Source organism: Lygodium microphyllum, chromosome 14 (genome assembly GCF_053477565.2).
Source record: "Lygodium microphyllum isolate KBCC chromosome 14, Lygodium_microphyllum_v1.1.10, whole genome shotgun sequence".
Taxonomy (NCBI): domain Eukaryota; kingdom Viridiplantae; phylum Streptophyta; class Polypodiopsida; order Schizaeales; family Lygodiaceae; genus Lygodium; species Lygodium microphyllum.
The window spans coordinates 107,327,191-107,350,306 of NC_141148.1; the positions used below are offsets into that span (position 1 = coordinate 107,327,191).

Consider the following 23,116-nt stretch of genomic DNA (forward strand, 5'->3'; position numbering starts at 1 on the left):
GTAATTAGAAAAACTTATTATTGAAGAGGGTTTGCGAATATCCAAAGAAAACTGGATATTTAGTAGATGGGAAAGGAGCTAAATAAAAGTTTTATTGTAGAAGAATTGACAATGGACTCCATCAATCTTTGGGAGAAAGAGAGGATGGTACAAGCTGAGAATCATGAAAATAGAAGCTCCACAATTATATTTAGATATGTAAATTTCTTAAATATTTAAATAATCCATTGTAATATACTTTCTTGAATTTTACTTATTATACATGTATTAATTTATGATAATGATGGCTTCCTGCGTCGTTTTGGTTGCAGAAGGGTTGAGATTGGGGTGGATCCCGCACTTGTCCATTAGTTGCAAGGCTTAATCTAGATATTTTAAAGATTTATGATGCCAAGTACTTAGATGAGCCCATCCTACTAGTACATGTGCCAAAAATTGTCTAAATATTTGGGCTTTTCTCACATACTTGCTAGAAGGCAAAGAGAAAGAAGAGAAAGCAAAAAGAAAGTGCTATTTGATCAAATTCATTGTGAAGTAATGTGATTGAAACCAAATTAGCTTGTGTAAACTCTCATCATATTAATGAGAAACTTCATATTCAACAACATTTGGATTGTTTTCTATGTTTTCTTTCATTTGTTGTGGAGTATGTTATGAACTTATATACCAAAGTTGTCTTTTGTAGAAAGTACTGAACAACTTATAGATGGATTTTTCTTTTTCTAGCATCTCACCATATTTTTTGGTTCTAAACTACAATGTTCTTACTTTTTGTAGTGGGATTTCTCTATACCTAGGGTGTTCCATATGAACAATGGTAACAATTATCAACAAAGTATGTTTCACACTTTAATAACATGAGTAACAAAGAAAAAAGGCTTCTTAGGGCTTTGAGAAAATGTAACTATTGTTAGCTTAAGATGAAAAACCTCTACTTACCACATAAAATATATGATGTCGTTTTAACCCAAGCTTTTACTGTTGTGTGTACTAGACTCTTTATTGTGTCCTTAAAATATGAAGAATAACTCATATTATTTGTAGTTTGCCTCAATAAAGTTATTAAGTTCTATCCAACTTTCATGTGTTTGCTTGCTAGCACAATATCACTAGCCATACTAGTACATTTACACAATTATTTCCAAATTACATTGTATTGCACATTATTGAAGTTGGTGAGAAAACTTCTAGCTTTTGCTCTTCCCATCAACATAGTGCTTAACAAATCACCCAATTCTTTAGATTATTGGTTATCCTTCTAAAGTCGTCTATTCCTAAAAGTTCTTCATAATTCTTAGCAAGTGTTCAAAAGTTTGTCTATTCTTGAAATAAGTTCTTCATATTTCTTGCCACAAGTGTTTGAAAGTACATGCTTGATATGATAAGAATAAATATAAAGTTACGAGGTTATTGAGAATTCTATCTCTACATGCATGTACAAATATGGGCTCTTCCCAATGGAATTTTTTCTTTGCATTTGCTTTCCTCCTTGTTGATTAGGGTCATCATCTTGCTTTTCATTTTGTCCCTTCATGGAGCTACACCAAGGTTTCTCATGCCAAACCAACCCAAAGAGGTCATTCCATCTATATAATGCAAGCATAAATTTGACATTTTTGTAGTTCAAATGATCCAATGCCTCCTACTTCAAGGTGCTCCTCTATCTCACGATTTTATAATGCTTAGGATGTCTATGTGATGGGAAAGCCATTTTCAAGTCTCATGGCTCTCATCAAGTACTTGTCTTGCACCTATCCACCATAGATTTTTTTTATTTGGATACTAGAAACCTCACTCTAAAATGACAAATCATTGTACGTCAAGGAGCTCTATTTGAGAGTGCCATGCTTACACGTTCCATTTTCTAGTATTTTATGCCTCGTCTAGCTTAAATAACAAGGTAAGTCTCCCTCCTATTTTCTAGGGTCATGTTATAAGCATGCACAATTGCAACCCGTATCCTCCTAAGACCGACCCAAACATTGTATATTCAATGTATTTAAAACTAGCATATAATTTTTTTGAAATCCGTGACCCAAAACTACTGCAAACATTGTAACCAAATATCAAACATAAAACAGTTTACATCTGTAGAGACCACGTCTTGATCATTGTGTAGCAACCCTCACTACATAGAAAATGATATGCAGTGCCATTCAAGAAGCACATTCTGAACAATCCCCGCTTATACAAACGTTCAATCATTCGTCAGTAAATCAACTCTACTGGGTAGTGGTCACAAGCACAAAGTACCAATTTGATAGTATGAGCAAATTTCAAAGGCTGTAAAAGAACCTACTATTGTGAATTAGTAGGTGCAGTCAAGAAAAGTCATATCAGCAGATACGAGGTCCTGAAAAAAAATTCCAGCGTCACTAACCATGCCCATTATTTTCAAGAGGAAAGGCCCATGCGGTGGCAACATCCACCATCCAACTTTACAAGATAGCAATGTTACCACCATAGCTCCACTGCTCATACTGTGGACATGGCACCAGCTCCTGCTGTTCTCTTGAAAAATTTGGTCCCAACAATTCAGATTACATTATTTTGAGGAACATTGCAACAACTTCCCAAGAAACTTGAATTTGGTACTTACAGTTCCTTACTGATTTCAGAATTGCAGTCTTTAGATCTATGACAAATACAGATACGATCTTAGCTGAAGAATTGTTTAAACGTCAGCCCCAACATCCACAGAATTGATCAGACATAAAGATTTGTTGTACATTATTCTATGCAAAAACCATCCGCATTGCTACAACTCGCCAAAAAACCTGATTTGGTAAAAACATAATTTACAGTTCCTTTTGTGGAGTTTTAAGAGCCTTTATATGTGTAGGAAATACACAGATAATGTTAGCTGAAGAATTTGTTGAAAAATATGCCCCAATCTGGTGGCTTGAAGTATTCTATTTCCTTATGAGAACCTGATCATGCTTTATTTTCTTGCAGCCTTCAATATTGCATTGAAAGGAAAATAAAGAAAAAATCTCCACACTATTGATCAGAGTAAATGACCATGGCAAAGGTCACCTCCAGTATTCCTGCATCTGCTTCTGTTCTGTGTGATGTATAATAGTAGGTACTATCTGCTCATTTATAGTATCTTTGACAGACCTGTTCTCCAAAAATGGTTCAGAAGATAGTTTGCACCTCAAAAGTTATGTTGATGAAGCTAAGCTGGAAAACCTTCATCCTTATGAACAACAATACATAATTGATCATCTCTGCACAACAGGATGGCAAATAGGTGTGCAAATGTAGTTCATTGCTTTCACACCCAAGCAGCTAAGCAGCTCACAATTTCAGAATGAGCTTCTACGGTGGTTGCCTTTGATTGTTGCAAAGTTAATTACCAATGCTCCAACCCTTTTCAGCAATACTTTGTCGTACTCGAGCTGCAGCTTCAACATTGTCATTCAATGGAGGGTAACTCCATGCTTCAGATATCTGCCATGTGAATATTATGTTAGCTTTCAGCATTTGAACATCCATAAATGAGCTGTATGCTTTCAAAAAGAAGTGGCCTACATCTTCTGCTCCTGTAAATGATCTTACAACACCACGAAGTCGAAGGTTCTTGTAGAAAGCAGAAAATTTCCATCTGCACTTCTCTCCTCCTATGACATAGACAGGCTTGCTGCTCACAACCAAGAAACAAACATGAGTCCCTGTATGCATATACAAACAAGGACAAGATACTGCAGACTTTATTTTCATCTTCAACTCACCCAGTGCTACAAGCCTCGCTAAGCATGCTAATAGAGTCAGCTGTAATAACGAAGGCATCAGCCCAGGCCAGATGGCCAAGATGTGGATTAGCACCTGCAGGTTTGCACATATCACCACCAATGGGCTTTAGTGCCAGCAATTAAAAGCTAATCTGAAACAGAAAAATAAATCTTGAGAAGGATCACCTTGACCATCATAGATATAAACCTTTGGGTATGAACTCATTTCTTTTTGGACAAGATCAGCAATCTGATACATAAGAGAACACCATTACATTTCCACAGAAATAGGTGCTACACACACCACACATGCATGTGAAACCAGCCTTCCTTCTTGGAATGGGTGGTGATAACCTAATTTAAGAGATAATTACAGCAATAAATAAATGCACATAAAATGAAATACACACTTTACCATAACATTCTTGGACAGTAGACACTCTGTTGGCCTCAAAATTGTCAGATGGGAGAGGATCGAGGTGCAGCTGAAGTGCAGTAGACAGTGTGAGAGTGAGAGACAGAGTTGAGCACGACACCCAATGCAATAGTACTGAATAGAGTGTAAGCTGAAAGTACAAATGATAACCCTTATACCTTAGGGTTATAAGGGGCTGTTCACACCCGAACACAGTAAGTGCCCGTAAGTGTGCACCACAAGCACATACAAAATAGTACACATAATCTGGGGGAAAAAACCTCTCCTACCGAGAGTAAAAAGTGCCCCAGTGTCCTAGTGATCACCCGCACACTCCCATATGAGCGTAGGCGTAAGTAAGGCGTGTGAGATACCCAACAAACCCCCTTGGAGTGAAGAGTGATCAAGTGTACAAGGATCATCCGCCACCAAAGGGCGTCAAATTCAAAGCATCGCGAAATGCTTCAAATTTGTCTCGTGGAAGAGCTTTGGTGAAGATGTCTGCCACATTGCTGGTGGTAGGACAGTAGACAAGGCTGATATCACCTGCATGTAGCCTCTCTCTGACAAAGTGGTAGTGAATCTCTATGTGTTTCGTGCGAGCATGAAACACAGGGTTCCGTGCCACTGCAATGGCACTCTGACTGTCAGTATATAAAGGAGTAGGCTCCGTAACAGATACATCCAAATCAGCAAGTAAGCGTCTAAGCCATACGCACTCAACTGCAGTAGTGAAGGCTGCCTTGTACTCAGCTTCACATGACGACGTGGCAACAGTGGATTGTTTCTTGCTAAGCCAAGAAATGCATGACGAGCCAAGAAAGAAACAATTGCCACTAGTGGAGTGACGAGTATCAAAATCACCAGCCCAATCAGAGTCACTGTAAGCATGTAACTGCAGTGGTCCCCCCTTGGCATAAAGCAATCCAAGAGCTCTAGTACCCTGCAAGTAACGAAACACACGCTTCACAGCTTGCCAATGCGACATACGAGGCTGATGCATGTACCTGCTCAAAACTGAAACGGCAAACTGTATGTCTGGCCGAGTGTGGCATAGATAGATGAGACATCCCACTGCTGGAGCATAAGTATGGATATCAAACAAATCACTGTCATCATGTAATGACAGTTTGAGCCCAGGTTCCATGGGTGTACAAACTGGCTTGCAATCCTGTAAGCCAAACTTCTCAAGAAGTTGCCCAATGTACCTTGACTGACATAATCCAATGCCTCTAGCATCATGTACAAACTGGATGCCCAAGTAATAGTGCAAAATACCCAAGTCAGACATGTCAAAAGTTTGCTGTAAATTATTTTTGAATGCTGAAATCTGATCAGCACGTGTTCCAGTGAGCAAAAGGTCGTCTACATATAGACACAAAATCAGCATGGATCCCCCCTCTTTATGTACATAAAGGGTAGACTCAGATGGGCTGTTTACAAACCCCTGACTAAGCAAGAAAGCATCTATCTTTGCGTACCAAGCTCGTGGAGCTTGTTTCAAACCATATAGAGCTTTTTTCAGCTTGCATACTAAATTTTCTGAGCCTTCAACTGCAAAACCAATGGGCTGCTGTACATACACTTCTTCCTGAAGTTCCCCATGTAAGAATGCAGTCTTTATATCCAGCTGATGCACTTTCCAACCAAAATGTGCAGCCAAGGCAATCATAGACCGAATGGTCGTCATACGGGAGGTAGGAGCAAAGGTCTCCTCATAGTCAATGCCCTTTTTCTGTGCGTAGCCTTTAGCTACCAGCCGTGCCTTGTACTTATCTATGGATCCATCTGCATTCCTTTTCAATTTGTAGACCCATTTCGTACCAATGGCACGCTTGCCAACTGGCAAAGACACCAAATCCCAAGTATGATTCTTATGAATAGAATCCAATTCAGCTTGCATGGCTGCCATCCAATGCACACTATGTCGTGCATCCTCAAAACATTCAGGCTCCTCATTATCATGAGTACATGCTGCCATAACAAACTCCATGGAATGTGCTGAATCATGCAGTCGAGTTTGCCTTCGAGTACGACCAGCCAAGGGTGTTTCCAAATGACTATCTCTCATAGTCTGCGTGTACCATCTAGGCACCTGTCTTGCTTCCTGACTGTGTACAAGTTCCTGCTGAATTTCAGTTTCAGCAATGTGCTGATTTACTGCATGTTCCATAGGAGCAGCTGGCTGAACATTAGGTTCATTTGCTGAAGTACCAGCTGAATCACCAAATGTGATGGGCAGCAGCCCTTCAAAGACATCACGGGCAGCCTGATATGTATCAAAACCAGCCAAGGATAATTCTGATTTTTCATCAAATACAACATCCCTGCTGACAAAAACCTTCTTGGTCACGGGATCATAGAGTCTGTAGCCTTTGCTTTCGCTGCTATATCCCATAAAGATGCATTTTACAGCCTTGTTGTCCAACTTCTTTCGAAGTACCTGTGGAATATGGGCATATGCAAGACACCCAAAAGTACGGAAGTGGCCAACAAAAGGTTTGCGGCTGTGCCAAGCCTCAAAAGGTGTGACGGTTTTCAAGGCCTTGGTAGGGCATCTGTTCAAAATGTGGCAAGCGCACATGACGGCTTCCATCCAAAAACTATGAGGCAAACTCTTTGCCTTCAGCATACATCTGGCCATCTCCATGAGTGACCGATTTTTCCTCTCTGCTACCCCATTTTGCTGTGGAGTATATGCAGTAGTGTACTGATGGATAATGCCCTTCTGCTGCAAATAAGAATTCAGCATAGAGGACATGTATTCCCCCCCTCGGTCCGAACGGAGAGTCTTAATCTTGCAACCAGACTGAGTTTCCACAAGTGCACTGAAAGCCAAAAATGCATCATACACTTCAGACTTCTTTTTCAAGCAGTAGACCCAGCACAAACGTGTAAAGTCATCAATAAATGTTACAAAATAGTAACAACCACCCAATGACTGTGTCTGCATGGGCCCACAAACATCCGAATGCACAAGCTGCAATCTGGCTGTTGCTCTAAAAGCAACATCACGGGGAAAAGAGAAACGATGCATTTTCCCCAAAATGCAACCCTCGCATAAATGCTCAGGAGGTCTCTCCAAGAGAGGTAATCCATCCAACATCTGAGTACGCTGTAATAGCATCAAGCTGCCATAGTTTACATGCCCCAAACGAGCATGCCATAACTCTGCCTCTAACATAGCAGGAGTAAGAGTGGATGTCAAATATGCAGATTGATCTACCGAAAGAGCATCCAACTCATATAACCCATGACACAGAGAACCTGTCAAGACCAATGTCATGTGTTCCTTGTCACGGACCATGCAACGGTCATCATCAAAGGTGACCTGCAAACCACAACGTGCCATAGAAGAAATGGAAAGCAGATTCTTCTTAATGCCAGGCACATACAAAGCATCCTGTAGGCGGAGAATAGAGCCATCAATGGCTGTAAGCTGAATCTCCCCAATACCACGAACAGGGTATGATGCATTATTAGCACACTGAACAGACTTCCCAACGGGAGGTGCACCAAGAGAAGCAAACAAATCTCTACGAGATGTGATATGCCGTGAAGCACCACTGTCAAAGAACCAAGTGTCAGCATCTTCTGTAGAGCTAAATGCTCTATCAGCCCAAGAGACATCATAACTGCAAGTGTAAAAACAATAGTCCCTGTCTGCAACAAAGGACGCGGACTCACTAGCAGTGGAAGGAGCTGCAGAAACAGACATCCCTGACTCCTTCTTCTTCTCTTTGGCGATGCGCTTCCTGCACTCAGTGATGTAGTGGCCAGGCTTCTTGCAGTAATGGCATTTTCCTTTCTTGGCTTGCGTGCCCCCCTGTTTCTGACTTGTCTGTGAAGTGTTACTACTACCAGAACTCTGCGAAGCATTTTTCCCTTGACTGTTTTTACCCTTCTGCCTTGACATAAAAGCCTGCTCAGAGGCTATACCATCCACACCACTGTTCCGTCTAGTTTGTTCCTCCTCTAGAAGCAAACTGACAAGCTGAATGAAAGTGATGGGCTCTTTCGAAATCCTCATAGTGAGGTTCAAGGCAGTATGAAAAGCCAAGTAAGAGAGAGGCAGTGAATTCAATGTCATAGAAATCAGCTGCGCATCTGAGTAGTACTCATCCACATTCATGAGTTGCTTCCGCAAGTCCTGAATTTTGTTGAGATGATCCTGCATAGAATCACCCTCATTCATCTTTAGAGTCTCTAGCTCTTTCTTCAAGAAAGAGATGCGAGTCTCATTCTTTCCTGCAAACATCTGCTCCAATATCAACCAAGCTTCTTGTGAAGAAGCTGCTGAACGAATATGAGGAATGATAGAACGCTGAACTGCCAATGCAATCAGCGACATAGCCTGTGCATCCCGTGTATCCCAAGTTTTCTGAGCTGCAGTTCTTGGGGGAAGTGGCAGAGCGGGCTGAGGTGGAGGGGGCTGAGGTTGCCCTCTTGCACGTCCTCCTGGAGGAGGAGTAGCGGGAGCCACAACTCCCGGTCGTGCTTCCTCTCCACTGACATAATCCCACAAATTTTTTGCCACTAATACATTCTTCATCATGAAAGACCAAAGGGAATAATTGTTCCCATCCAATCGGTCTTCCTTGGACACATAGGTGAATACATCTCCTCCCTGATTTGCCATTATTTCCCAAAAGGCAATTGAGCAATGTCAATGCAGTACGGGCTGGAAATCTGCAAATTTCCAGAAATTGCAGCAAACACAAGTCTGCAATTAATGTGCAAAGGGTACTCTGTCACAAAAACTGTCACTGATGCACGCTTTCCAAGGTGCAATTAGTGCTCAGCAGCACTAAAACATCAAAAGCCCCAAAATTTTCTGCCCAAAATTTCTGTCACAAATGTCTGTTACAAAAGCCCCAAAATGTGCATTCAATGTGTCACAGACAGACACAACACGTTTCCCAATGCTGAAAACTGAACCTGCTGTTCAGCACGTTTCCCAATGCTGAACCTGAACCTGTTGCACGAACTCCTGTGTAAAAGAAAAGTGCAGAATGTTACCTCTGCGTGTTGACGACGGGCACGATTCCCGAGATAATGACTGCTGGGTACAGTCGGACTGACGCACAGGTACAGGCGTGCAGGTCCAGTGACACGCGCAGGCAGGACTGGACGCGCGCTGGGCAGAGGAGGCGGTACCCAGGACTGGGTGGTGGAAACAGGTGGCGCGCTGGCAGTTGGAGCTGACGGCACAGTCTAGCTCAGCGCAGGGAGGCTGCGCAGGCAGACTGACAGGCGAAGGGGCACGCTGGGCAGACACAGGGCAGAGGACACGCTGGGCAGAGGTGGCAGCACGCAGGTACAGGTGGCGCGCTGGGCAGGGCGCGCTGTGCAGGACAGATAGCACGCTGTGCAGGACACGCACAGGTACAGGCGGCTGGGGCAGAACTGGCGGGGGCTGGCTGAACTGGAGTGGGCTGCAGACTGCAGACTGAAGACTGCTCTGAGCTGAGCTCTGATACCAAATGTCAGATGGGAGAGGATCGAGGTGCAGCTGAAGTGCAGTAGACAGTGTGAGAGTGAGAGACAGAGTTGAGCACGACACCCAATGCAATAGTACTGAATAGAGTGTAAGCTGAAAGTACAAATGATAACCCTTATACCTTAGGGTTATAAGGGGCTGTTCACACCCGAACACAGTAAGTGCCCGTAAGTGTGCACCACAAGCACATACAAAATAGTACACATAATCTGGGGGAAAAAACCTCTCCTACCGAGAGTAAAAAGTGCCCCAGTGTCCTAGTGATCACCCGCACACTCCCATATGAGCGTAGGCGTAAGTAAGGCGTGTGAGATACCCAACAAAAATTGGCGCCCCTTGCAGTATTTCTTTAGCTGTCATTCAATTGGAAGGAGTACAACTTGAGATTCTTCAATCTCCTCCTGCTAACCAATTGCTCTTGCTGTCATAAATGACCAGCAAGCCTTTTGGGTCTTTTGCCCCTTGATTCATCCAAGACTTCTTCTCCAATTTAACCCTTGGCTGGCCAAATGCTGCCCCAAATCAATTCGAGATGGGCTGGCTCCTGAAATCCCTTGATAATCTTCAATTATCAGCTACTGATTTCAGTCCCTTGAGCCTTCAATCTCTGGCACAGATTCCAAGGTGGCTGCTAAACCCTAATTTCTACTGTAAATTAGGGTTTACTGTAGAAATTATAGATCAGCCCACCAAAAATAGCTGAGATCTCCTCCGAATGGCTAAGAATTGCTGAGAATGGCTGAGCATAGGTTGAAGGAGACGAGAGAATGCTGTAGAGAGAGAGATTTTTTAGATTTGTCGCGAACTGATCAAAATCTGCTGCTACCCTGCTGTACCAGCCCCAAACAGATGCACCAACAACAATAGGAGCATCAGAGACTGTGATCTTCAGCTTCCCAAGGTCAGGAATATGCAATCTCCATCACCAAAATGGTCTCCAATGGCTGGGAAATGGCCCCAAAAGCTGGCGGCAACAGTCCAACACCTCTTTCCAACAGCTCCAAAATGAAAAAACGAGATTTCCCTCTCCCTTCAGCCCTATTTAGCCTTTCCCCCACTTGCATGGGAAAGTTTTGCCAAGTGGCAGTTTTCTTAATCCATTTTCAGTAATTTTCAACCATTTAATTAATTTTCAAAATTAATTAATTCTGAAAATTAATTCAACCCTTAATCCATGCCCAGAAAATTAACCTTGTCCATCCAAAAATTAATTGGCTAGGCCATTTGCAACCCAAAGTGGTCCATGCATTAATTGACCCTTGGACAAGCATTAATCCATTAATTAATGCCTAGTCCCTAGTGTCACCACTGACACTTAATGGCCAATTAATGGTCCTAGGGGCAAACTAACACCGAAAATTCACCTTGGACATTTGATTAATCCTTTAATCAAATGTCAATCAAACATAAGCAAAGCATCAAATTTTCATGTCCTCGTGACAGCATGAGCATTATACAAACTAAGAAGCAAGTCTAAAACAAGACACTTGTGCCTGTGTATGGCACACGATAGTGGTGGGTACTCATACAGCTTGTCTTCAATTTGAATTATAAGAAGGGTTAACAACAGGCAGAGAATGTTATTCAAAAAATCTGAGACTTGTTTCTGACTCTTCGAGGGATAAGGTATGTCAAATGCTTACATTGATGGCACAGGAACACAGTTACTGTCCTGCTCCCAAAGAGAAAAAGGCCTGAAACTTTGACTTCATATGGTTCAGTTGTGAATTGCTAGCTAGCATTTTATGATAGCAATTGGGTTATCCTGCTATGAGATTTTCACCATGCGGTACGGAATATTGAGCCATTCTTGCAGCGAGAATGGCTCAATGTGAATTGGCATAGTGAGACCTTTCTGTGTGAATTAACACCATGCAGTATGGAATATTGAGCCATTCTTAAAGCAAGAATGGCTCAATGTGAATTGACATAGTGAGACCTTTCTATGTGAAATTTTAAAGTATTTCTTTCTACAGTTACAATTATTAAAAATGTTTGAAGTCTAGGCTGCTTAAATCCAAAATAGCCCCTCCCAACCCCAGGTTGTGGCCTAGTCAAGCAGTATGGTCCAAGAAAGACACGTTTCAAAGAGGCAAACTCAGAAGTCAGGAGTACCAGATATGTGCATAGACACACTGGTTGGCTGCAAGTTTTGGCCTATGCTTTACCATTTATGAACAACATATGCATGACAATTCTTAATGATGATAAACCAATTGGACTTTGTCTTTACACAGTTGACCAAAGTTATTGCTTGATCATTTTACTGCCTTTCACAGTTAATATGAGAAATTTACCTTCACTGGAGTTCTTTGTGAGAAAGAGATGCGCACACTTCCACATGTAGGAAGAACCAACTTCAAGCCAGTGACAAGTTCCATAGCCAGATCTTCTCCATAATTGCAATGCTCTGCAAAGACAACTCATATGATGAGTAGAAAATACATTTACAATAGTATGTCCAAAAAATTAAAAAATTTAGGAATTCGTGATTGATAGTACTTGTGGGACCCCCAATATTCACTACAAGTATGGGTTTTGGTAATGGTGCTAGCACATCGTGCCATCTTGCAGCAGCAAAACGAAGTGTAGAGGCATCTGCATGATGGAGAGCTCCAGTAGTGAGAACCTGTAACAGGATCATCGTGTGTTACAGCAAAGAACTTTTGACACACCTGCAGCTGCATGGAAATTTGGAGTCAGTAGTTTACCACGTGCTGGTCAGGTGGATGCCGTGGATAGATCCAGCGCCGTAGAAAGCGTGGCACCTCCTGAGATCCTGCAGGTGTCAACACATGATAGTCATGTTGAGGGGTAATCACCATATCGTACTGATCTAAGGAAGTCCTGGGTAGTTGTATCTGCACAGAACACACAAGGTTAGTCAATTTCTTCCCTTTCAGTGCAAATAAAACATGATGACCTCCATACTACACTGAATCTCACTGAAACAAGATAAACATCGACCTTTGTTGAGCAACATGTTTAAAACACTTCTGTATTAGCACATCTGTAGCAATGACATGCTCTCCACATTTGACTGGTAATTGTTCTTCATGGATTACCATGTTTTCTTGCTCAACTAAACGTTTCCCTTCCCATTCCTGCTCGGATGTGTCTGCATCTTCTGGTCGACCATGATGAGACCCAAAAGATCTTGCATGGGAGAAACAGTGTTGCTAGGCCCATCAACTATGAGACTTCAATTTTATGTGTGGCATCTGCTATACTTCCACTACAAATCAGCTGACAACTCAAAGGCTGAAAGACTAAGGGAAATGCTGAAATCTGAATCTGCTACCAAAGCAAAGTATAGAACCCACCAAGAACCCAGGTATCCAGGTTGGCTGCTTCCATGTTGTCTATTGCCTAGAGCTATGCCACTGGTGCTCTCCCTGCCCCACACCACGCCCCCTTTGCCCCCAAGAAGGCCCCCAGCTATATGACCTCTTTGTAAAGAGAGAATTCATCTCCATCTCCTTCGCTTTCTCCAGACTCGGACTTTATGTTCTTGGGCCATTTTGTTTCAACTCATCCACACAGAGCCACATTCTTGGCCTCACCCCATGCTTCAATGTACTCATCTATCTACAAGAGCTTTCCCAACTTCCCATTGGATGCCTTTTCAACTCTGGTGACCTTGATATTCGTGATTTTTCTGGCTTAACTCTCCCCTATGCAGGCTTGCAGTACTTCCAACTTTCTCCGCCAGGAAAAGGGGAGAATGGACAGCATAAGGATGCATAGAGAATTTGTGGGATGGCTAACGAGTATCAAGTGTGGACGAATGACGAGATGACGAGAAGTAGCAAAACTCCTCACGACGGTTCTCTCACTTAGTGTGGGAAATGGCACGAGTCCTTTCTTTCACCTCCCAACCTCGCCTAGATGAGTGCTGGCTCCTCTCTCCCCGTTTCCTCTGCCAGCCATCCGCTTTAGGTGAGTCCTACTATTCTCGGACTCTCTTACTCTCTAGGCTCCCCTTGACCCCGTTCGGGTGCCCAAGGCCCCCGGACGGTCATCCCTCGCGCCTGTCTCCCATAATTACCTTATTAATGTAAACAGAATTTCAGTTGATTTTGATATTATAGCAAAAGTTGTTATGCTGATACCTGCACAACAAATGTGTCTCGTGAAGAGAGTCTTTTCACTGCTGCAGCAATAGCCGCAGTGTCACGGCCAGATGCAACCACCAACAAGGGCCCTTCCCTATATCAAAAGATTAAAAAAAGCCCACTACTGTGAGTCAGTGAACGACTAAACAGACATATAAGTTTGCTTGAGCATCCCAAATGTGTTCATATATACCAGCAGCAGTCGCCTAACAAAAGGACTTCCATGAGAAAGAGCAACACGTCAAATATACCTTTCAGCATCCTCTCGTGCCATTGCCGCAATCCTCTTTGCATCTGCCTCAGGGACAAGTGCTAGAGGGTCCTTCTCTACTGGCAAATCATCACCTTTAACACTCTGAGACAGCATCAGGTGCCGCATATCTGACCGAATCCGTTTCATTAAGGTATCAATCATCTTGTGTAAAGAAACTGGCAACCATCTTAGCCATCTATTGTACCCCCCCTTAGGTCGATTAACACGCTGCAGCAATTAAGGTACAGCACATATGATTAGATCAAGACATACTTGGGCAACTCAGATCTGCTCTGCAAAACTTATGTCGTCTGGCAATCTCACACATACATTACCAATAGCACAGTCTGCGATCTAGTAGATAGGATTATAAAGGAGCAAACATGTTAAGTGAGTTACAAATTCATGAGCACCTAGGAAAAGAGCAGGGCAAAATTTCAGGATATAAAAAAGTAAATCAATAGAGTACAGCACAAAAATACAATGAAATATTTAGCTTCAGGACTCCAAATATGGAATGAGCATGATTATCCGGTAGAGTCCTCAAATTAGAAACAGGGGTTAAGATTTGACAAGATTTTCTTTATTGAAGTCCAAAGTGGATGGTACTTGAGACAAATATAAGGCCATACTAATAGTGCAAGGATTTGGACGAACACTCACATTTATGTACATACGATTGTTATTGAGCTTGGCCACTCGTCATGGCTGGCTGATCTAGCAAATGGAGGATAGAGGTAAAGGGTGCCTTTTCTGAATAGTGCCTTGGAAAGGTCTTTCTGGCCCAGCTTTCTCAATCCCGAACCATAAGGAAAAGCTGTTCCACATGCAGAAAGCCCTTCATGGGCTGAAGCAAGGCCCTAGAGCCTAGTACTATCTGTTCAACCATCTCTTTCAAAAGTATTTGTTACTCTCCATACATGGATAATTTGAGTCGCTTTGTGGACCAGTGGGTAGGCTGGGTGGGCAATTGGGACAGGCACTAGTAGGTGGACAGGCAGGTCCAAGCAGTACGTGCAGCAGGCCACATCAGGCAGCATCATGAGCATGTTGCACAGGCCTGTCACACAGGCCGCTACATCAGCGAGTGCAGTCAGCCAACATTTATCGCCAACCTGTTCCTATTTTTACAACCCTAGCAGCCTATTTATAGGTGACTGCTACACATGGTCTTCTACTGTTAGCACTCATGTGTCTCATGCACAATCATCTCCTGCCCATGAGCCTAAGTCTGAGTCAGAGAGGGACATTAGGATTTCTAGCACTCAATCTGTCATGTTTTGACATAGGAGGCAGCTCTGTTCAAAGCATGCATTTCTTTTTCAGTCAAGTTTAGGTGTGTTCACGCTGGCTGGTTATTTTTCCAGTTCAATGCGTTTCCTTTTTAGTGGGTCTGAACTGCATTCACACTGGCCAAGATGGGGTGACCAGCATTTATAATGGCGATCAGCATTTTCTTGATTATATTATTGATGATGCGCAGTTGGCCAGCATTTATGGCTCCTCCTAGATCAAATCGGCCAGTTTTTGACATTCTTGGCTATTTATAGCATACCCCTTAGTTGGCTGATCATTCAGCTTTGCAAGTTTCAACTTTATCTAACATACAAGGATACTCTTTGTCTTTTGGTGCTGCCTTCTATTATCAGCTTGATCCGATGCCTTCACTTATGCCTTGGGCTGCATGTAAGGACTCATCAGTCCTCGTTGTATTCAGCATTCTTTTGGAGTTCAATGTAGATTTTCTTCTTCCCTTCTCTCTATTTTCTTCTTCCCTTCTCTCTCCATGTTCATGTTTCCTCTTCCATTGCACACTCTCACATGGTGAAACCAACCTTCCTCCTTGAATAGGGTGGTAATAATCTAATTTGATAGTAATTATAACAAGTAATTAATTCACATAAATTGAAATATACACTTAACGTCTTAATACTTGGACAACCTGTTGGCCCCAAAACTAGCGCCCCTTTTGGTATTTCTTTATCTTTTATTACAAATGAATGGAGAACAATTGAAATTCACTGATCCCCGCCACTAATCTAACCGGTACTTGCTGTCATTAATGACTAGCAAGCCTTCAAACCAATTTGCCTCTTGGTTTGCTTGGGGAATTGTCATTCACCCTTATTCTTCCGAGACAAATTTAGCCCAAAATTGAAATTGGTTGGCTTGCCTCTTGAATAGAAGGCTGCTACTTGGCAAAGCTTGCCCATGCAACTGGGAAATAAGTTGTTGGGGGCTAATGGAAGTCTTTCCAACCATTGTGAGAGAGAAGAATGCTGTTGGAGAGGGAGGAGAGGTTGCTAAACTATTCTATAGCATTGGAAACGTGCCAAGAATATGGAAACAGCTGTTTGAAGGCCTACAGCAACAAAGGTGAGAGTCCTAGAAGAGCCAAAAAAAGTAGACAATAGTTGGAGGCTAGTGATAGCCATTTTGGGCTCCCAAGTAGAAGATGACTACATGCTGGACTCTCTTGACAAATTTTCCAGCATTATCTAGCTTATTAAATTAATTTTTAGAAATAATGAAAATTAATTTAATAATTAGTCTAGCACTCAAAAAATTAATTTCACCAATCAATAAGTAAATTGGCTTGGCCAATTTGTCCCTCGAGTATCCTTGAGCAATTAATACCTAGTCTCTAATATCACCATTAACATTAGTGGCCAATAAATTAGTCAAGGCCCAAATTTAACACCAAGTACTACCTAGTACCCTGCCATCAAGCACAACTTATTATAACTTTTGCCTTTGGCGCCAACTAATATCTTGGGGTCTTGGGTCCCACATTGTGATATAATTGACGTGCATCTCACATATGTAAGTCACATTTGCACATTTGATTGACTTTTAATCAAATGCTAAGCAAAGTAATAAAATTTTACATCCTCATGACATATGTTGTAATCGCCAAAGTGAGGAATTGGAGGTTCTACGAAGAGAAGATCACACTCAACTTGCTATTTGGAGTAGATAGATTTGTCAAGAAATACACAGATTTTTTGCCTTACTTGGATCTTCTACCAAGTACGAGGGGCATCTACAACTTCTCTTTGCAAGGTATAGCTGATTTTCTCTCTATTTGGTCAACCCAACCCCAAAACACAAAAGTTTTTTGTGTATTTCCGAGTTTACTTGAAGAGTTATTGTGACAAGGACCATGAAATTTTTAGATGCTTTGCTTTTGCTAGAGACATTTCATTAATTTAATAATCAAATGTGTAATGTTGTAATGCACATAGCATATCTTTCACAATAACAGACCAAGGATCTTGAAGAAACAATGGGTGTCAAAGGCAAAAGTTGTGACAATTTATGCTGATTGGGTTCTAGGTAACAGTTGATGTCAGTTTGGTCCTAGGACAAATAATTGGTCTATTAGTGTCAGTGGTGACACTAGGGACTATACATTAATTAATTAATTAATGCTTGTCCATGGGTCAATAAAAGCTTGGAATCACTTGGGTTGCAAATAGTCTAGCCAATTAAATTCTGGATGGGCACATCTAATTCTGGGCAAGGTAAAAAAGGGTTGAATTTAATTTTAAAATTTATCTAAATGACTAGAAGTTATTGAAAAATGGAAAAAGATGGCTACCACTTGGAAAAAATTCATGTGCAATGCAGGAAAGGCTATTTGGGGCTATAGAGGCTCATTTAGAGCATTGGGGTTGGGAGAAAGCGAGGAAAAACACACCATTGGTTGCATTTCTCTATAATGGAGACCATTTGGAGATTGCCAATTGCAAGAAGCGCCTTCCTAGAAGCAAGTAACAGCATTCATGAGTCCTAAAGGAGCTGACGACAACATTTGATGGAGGCGACAGCCATATCTAGCCAATTTGGCAACATGCGACAGCTTCTAGGCTGATCTAGACAATGGCAGCAGCCATTTCCTAAGGTTTCACACAAGGAAATTCAGAAATTTCTCTTTACAATATTGTTTCACCTTCTCCAACCTATTTGCTCATAATCTCAGCAAATCTCAGACATTTGGAGTAGATCTCGACCAGATTTGGTGGGCAGCACAGCAACTTTCGTTGTATATCCTAATTTACAACAGAAATTAGGGTTTATCAACCTCATTGGGACCTATGTCAACAATTAGAGGCATTGAAGACTAAAATCCGCAACTGGAATTCAAGGAATTGCTAGAGATTTCAGATGCTAGCCCATCCCAATTGATTTGGGGCAGCATTTGGCCAGTCAAGGCCAAGGGTCAGGATTTAACAAGTCCTAGGTAAAGATCAAAGGGCAAAGTGCTCAAAAGGCTTGCTAATAATTTATGCCAGCAAGGGGCATTTGGATCAGGGGAGGAGACAAAAGAATCTCGATTGTACTCCTTCCAATTGCAATATAAGTTAAAGAAATACTACAAGGGACGCCAGTTTTGGGCCAACAAGGTATCCAATGTCCAAGATTGTATAGTAAAGTGTACATTTCAGTTTCGTGAATTTCTTAATTGCTGTAATTAAGTGCTTAATCAAGTCATCACCACCCTTTCCAAGAAGAAGGTCTGGTTTCATGGTTCCATTGCCAAGATACCATCAAATCCCTTGACTTGGTGGGCCCGAGACACTTGATTGTTATTAGATGTATATCAGCTCGTGTGAGTCTATGCATCTCGGATTGGACTGAGCACATGTTAGATATTTTAGCCATTTTTATTGTGCATTATTTATGGCATTTTAGGGCATTTTGATGCCAATTGGCTGACTAGCTCTTATTTAGGGCATATTTATGCCCTATACATTTTGTGCTCCTCCTCAGTCAGTTATCATTTGGAGGTCCTGTTGGAGAGAGAAGATGGTGCCAATGCCCATGCAACCAATGACTCACTATTGTACACGACTATCTTGTGTTTGGTATATAGATTCCATTTCCTGAGCATCTTTCTAAGTTCTCTTCTTTGCAATGTTCTTTTGTTTTCTCTTTCCTCTCACTTTTGTCTTGTGTTCAGCAATCTATTTCAGCATTCTTTCATGCTTCCATTGCTACATCCACTTCTGACATGGTATCAAATTTCACAATCTATGCTCTTGTTGTATTTTTTTTATGATTTCAGGTCTTCATCAACCCTTTGCTAATCTGGTGATTGTTGTCTACTTCATCACCCTACTCCCTACCTTCTGAAGGTTACGTCCTGGTCTCACCTATCTGCCTTTTCCAAAATTTTATATATTTTCTTGCTAATTAATCTATGTTTTCATGGACAGCTGATGTGCTTACAATATTTAATGCTTCTCAAGGCTCGACAACAGCATATTCTGATATTTGACAATGTTTGGTGGTTGTATTCCATCTTTTGCGGTCAATTTTTGAGATCAGCTTGTGTCTACAACTTGTGAGCTCTGTTTTTGTGCAGTCTATGTTGTTGGCCAACTGTACTCGCTCCCCCTCCTCTTCTTCCCTTTATTTTATCTTCCTATCCTCTCCAGATGGCTCCTCCCTGTTGCTCCATTGATAACAAATTACATGGCCCTAATTATCTCACATGGAGTGCTATTATGAAAGCTTGGTTTGTGCAGGAGCAATTGTGGTACATTGTATCTAGAGCTTGTAAGCATCCTAAGTGTCCTAATCCTCTTCAAGCTGATTTTAACGAGAACAACTATGAAGAAGCTGTGCTCACATAGGATTCTAATGATGCTCGTGCATATTTTGCTCTTCTTCACTACATCTCCAAAGGGGTTCTCCCAAAAATCACCGCCTGTAAGACTTCTCCCACGATTTGGGTGAAGCTTCAGATGTTGTACAAGCCTCCTTCGCCTACGTGTGCCAGACTCTTTATGGACATCTCTAGCAAATAAAGTTTGAGCTAAAGGATACTATTCAATATTTCTTTCTTTGTGTCACACAAGTACAAGACTAGCTTCAACACATGCAATCCACACTTCTAGAGGTTCATCTTGTGGGGACTGTGCTCTACAAGCTCCCTCCAAAGTTTGATGGAGTGGCCAATACTTTGAGGGCTCAAGCTGTTAGCGATTATCAGTCCCTGTCAGGCAAGCGGCCACGTCACCAGGCCACGTGGCAATCTGGTCGGACTGACCAATTGGCCAGCCACGTGGCAGTCCAGTCGGACTGACCAGTCGGCTGCATTTAATGCAGCCGACCTGCCATTTTTGATCGCATTATTTCTGGCTATTTATAGCCGGTAGCCAGCACATTCTTTCACAGTTCTGTTTGCAGATTACAGGCTGGAGATTCGTGCAAACTGCAGCGTACTTCGAGGTGAACAGCAGGTTGCATCATCGAGGTGGAGACACGCAGTCCCGCGCACTGCGCCCGTGTATATATCTGCATATCTTTGTATACATCACACTTTATACAGCAGATCTTCATCTTCCACTGTCTCTTTCTCTCTCTCTCTTCTCTCTGCGTTCACTCTCTCTCTCAGTCTTGGTCCAGCGCTTCCGCATCGCTGCACTCTGACATGGTATCAGAGCAGTGAAGAAGGGCTGACTAAGTGAAGAACCTGCCTGAAGAGGAGATTCCATCGCGACACAAGGCTGCATTTCCAGCATTCGAGGGCGAGCGGGAGGGCTGCGCATCGGAACAAGGCTGAAGCAAGCGTGGGCGCGCGGGAAAGGAGTCCAGTTGGTGGATTTGCTGTTGTTTACTGTTGTTTGAAGTGGAGCGGTGGTTGCTTTTGCGTTTTTGTGCAGGCATTACAGGTGAAGATGTCTACAGAGATTGACTTGGAGTTCCAGGCGATCATGGATCGGAAGGTGCCTGTCTTACCGGCTCTTCCCTCAGATCAAAAGCTCAATGGCAACAATTACCGCATCTTGCGCGTGATGATGTTGGCCATCCTTGAGTCTTACGATTTGGCGGAGCTTGTACAGGAGGAGATCGACCGACCCTCAGTGAGAGATGAGTCCAAACTCTCTTCCGATGCTCGTGCGGAGTTGGCCAAGGCACAATCTCACTGGGACAAACTGAATGCCCGGATTCGTTCTTTTCTTTTTCTGTCTTGTACTACAGCCGTGATAGCCCACATTGAGCACTTGACGGTGGCTCGGGAGATATGGCTGGAGCTTGACTAGGTGTATAACCGGATGACTCTTATAAAGCGGGTTTCTTTGGAGGTGCAGATGCGGACCTTTTCCGTGAACAAGTCTTCTTCATTGCGGGAGCACATCAACAAGCTTAGACAGCTTCAAATGCAAGTTCAGAATGCGGGGAAGCCTATTTCCTCCAAAGACATGGCGATCACACTTCTGTCCCAGTTGCCGCCACGATTCGGTGCTTTTTACTCCGCCCTTATTGCTTCGGGGCGTGAGTCTACTCTTTGGTGGAAAGAGTTGGTTCCTATAGTCTTGGACCAAGAAGAACAACTGAAGGGACAGCATGCTTCCAAGTCGGAAGCTTTGACAGGTCAAGCCTCTCAAAAGAAGGGGAAGGACCAAAAGAAGAAGAAGGAGGACAACAAGTCAAAGAAGGACAAGGACAAAGAATCAATATGCCATATTTGTGGTAAGACCAGCCATTGGAAGAAGGATTGCCCCGACAAAGACAAAAAGGACACCAACAAGAAGGACTCGAAGGATTCTAGAACGGTGGTTGCACCCTCATCAGCTACGTTTCTTCATCTAGCAGTCATTGAGGACTCTACACCGGAGGCTTCTGATGCTGCGATGACAGCCCCCCAAGCTCGAGAGTGGATTGTTGACAATGGTGCCTCCCGGCACATGACTCCTTCATCAGTTGGTGTTGCCCGGTTGCGAACTTCGCGTGGGCAGATTCTCATCAAAGATAGCTCTTCGGTGTCTATTGCAGGATGGGGTGAGATGCAGCTTATTCCAGATGGACGTGGTGGTACCCATACCTCAGAGGTTTTGCATGTGCCAGGTTTAGGGTATCATCTACTTTCGGTTCATAAGATTTGTTCACTTGGACTTTTGGTGGAGTTTGATAGTGATTCGGTGCGAGTCCTTGATCGTGGGTCAAGGAAGGTTCTCTCATCAGGATATGAGGAGAACGGCATCTACAAATTGACATCTTCTACCGCTCTTCCTACTCTTCTTCTTACCACTCAAACACAGTCAGAGCTATGGCATGTTCGGTTTGGTCACCTTAACTATGATTATCTTCGGAGGGCGTCATGTGGACAGCTTGTTCGAGGGTTGCCGGACATAGTAGTGAGCCAGCAGCCATGTGTCTCCTGCATTCGTGGAAAGCAGCATAGGGATGCAATTCCCAACAAAGCGTCGCGACGATCTACTTCACCGATGGAGCTTGTATATACGGATCTTTGTGGCCCTATGAGGAACGAGTCCTTGAAAGGGAGCTCATACTTCATGTTGATTGTAGATGACTACAGCAAGATGACTTGGGCCTATTTCTTGGCGTTGAAGTCGGAGACTTTCTCCCACTTCAAGGATTGGCTTCTCTTTGAGGAGAACCGATCGGGCTGGCGATTGAAGACCTTGCGATCCGACAAGGGTGGTAAAATTGTTTCTAATAAGTTTGCTCGTTTTTGTGATGAAGGCATTCACCAGGAGTTTGCTAACACCAACACTCCTCAAGAAAATGGCATTCTTGAACGGAAGAACCGAAGTGTGATCGAGATGGCGCGCACCATGATGGAGCACCGACAGACATCTCAGTTTCTGTGGGCCGAGGCTGTGGCTACTACAGTCCACATCCTTAACCGATCCCCCACTTCGGCCGTTGATGGGATGACACCTTTTGAGGCTTACTTTGGGACTAAGCCCGATGTTTCTTATTTTAGGGTTTTTGGGTGTGATGCCTATGTTCACATTTCCAAGACTCATCGTGATAAATTTGAAGTGGCTTCCTGAAGACGGGTGTTTGTTGGCTACAGCTCTCAATCCCAAGGCTATCGGTTGTATGATCCCGTAAAGCAGGATGTGTACACAAGTCGAGATGTGCGGTTCCTGGAGGTTCCGGCCATAGCAACGGGTGAGGAGCATCCCGTTCTTGGAGATCCAGGGGAGAGTTGGGCTCCCGAGACAGTTCCTTTGGAGCCAGCGCCTTTTGATTATGTTTCCGATACAGAGTCTACTGTTCCACCGGTCACCCCCGAGGAGTTACCACCGGTGGAATCCCAAAGTCTTCAACTGCTGATGG

General features: G+C 42.9%; 1 protein-coding gene across 1 annotated transcript in view; it reads right to left on the minus strand.

The window, feature by feature from the left end:
* Positions 1-2,708: 2,708 nt before the first annotated feature.
* Positions 2,709-23,116, minus strand: part of ELM1 (fission ELM1-like protein (DUF1022)) — a 58,143-nt gene continuing 37,735 nt past the window's right edge. Inside the window, exons 2-10 of the mRNA XM_087693202.1 lie at positions 14,016-14,245; positions 13,762-13,858; positions 12,361-12,510; positions 12,152-12,278; positions 11,947-12,059; positions 3,921-3,984; positions 3,735-3,828; positions 3,535-3,643; positions 2,709-3,453 (exon numbers count right to left, since the gene is read on the minus strand). Coding sequence (XP_087549328.1) covers positions 3,352-3,453; positions 3,535-3,643; positions 3,735-3,828; positions 3,921-3,984; positions 11,947-12,059; positions 12,152-12,278; positions 12,361-12,510; positions 13,762-13,858; positions 14,016-14,245 — 1,086 coding nt within the window. The 3' untranslated portion in view covers positions 2,709-3,351. The remainder of the gene's footprint in view (positions 3,454-3,534; positions 3,644-3,734; positions 3,829-3,920; positions 3,985-11,946; positions 12,060-12,151; positions 12,279-12,360; positions 12,511-13,761; positions 13,859-14,015; positions 14,246-23,116) is intronic.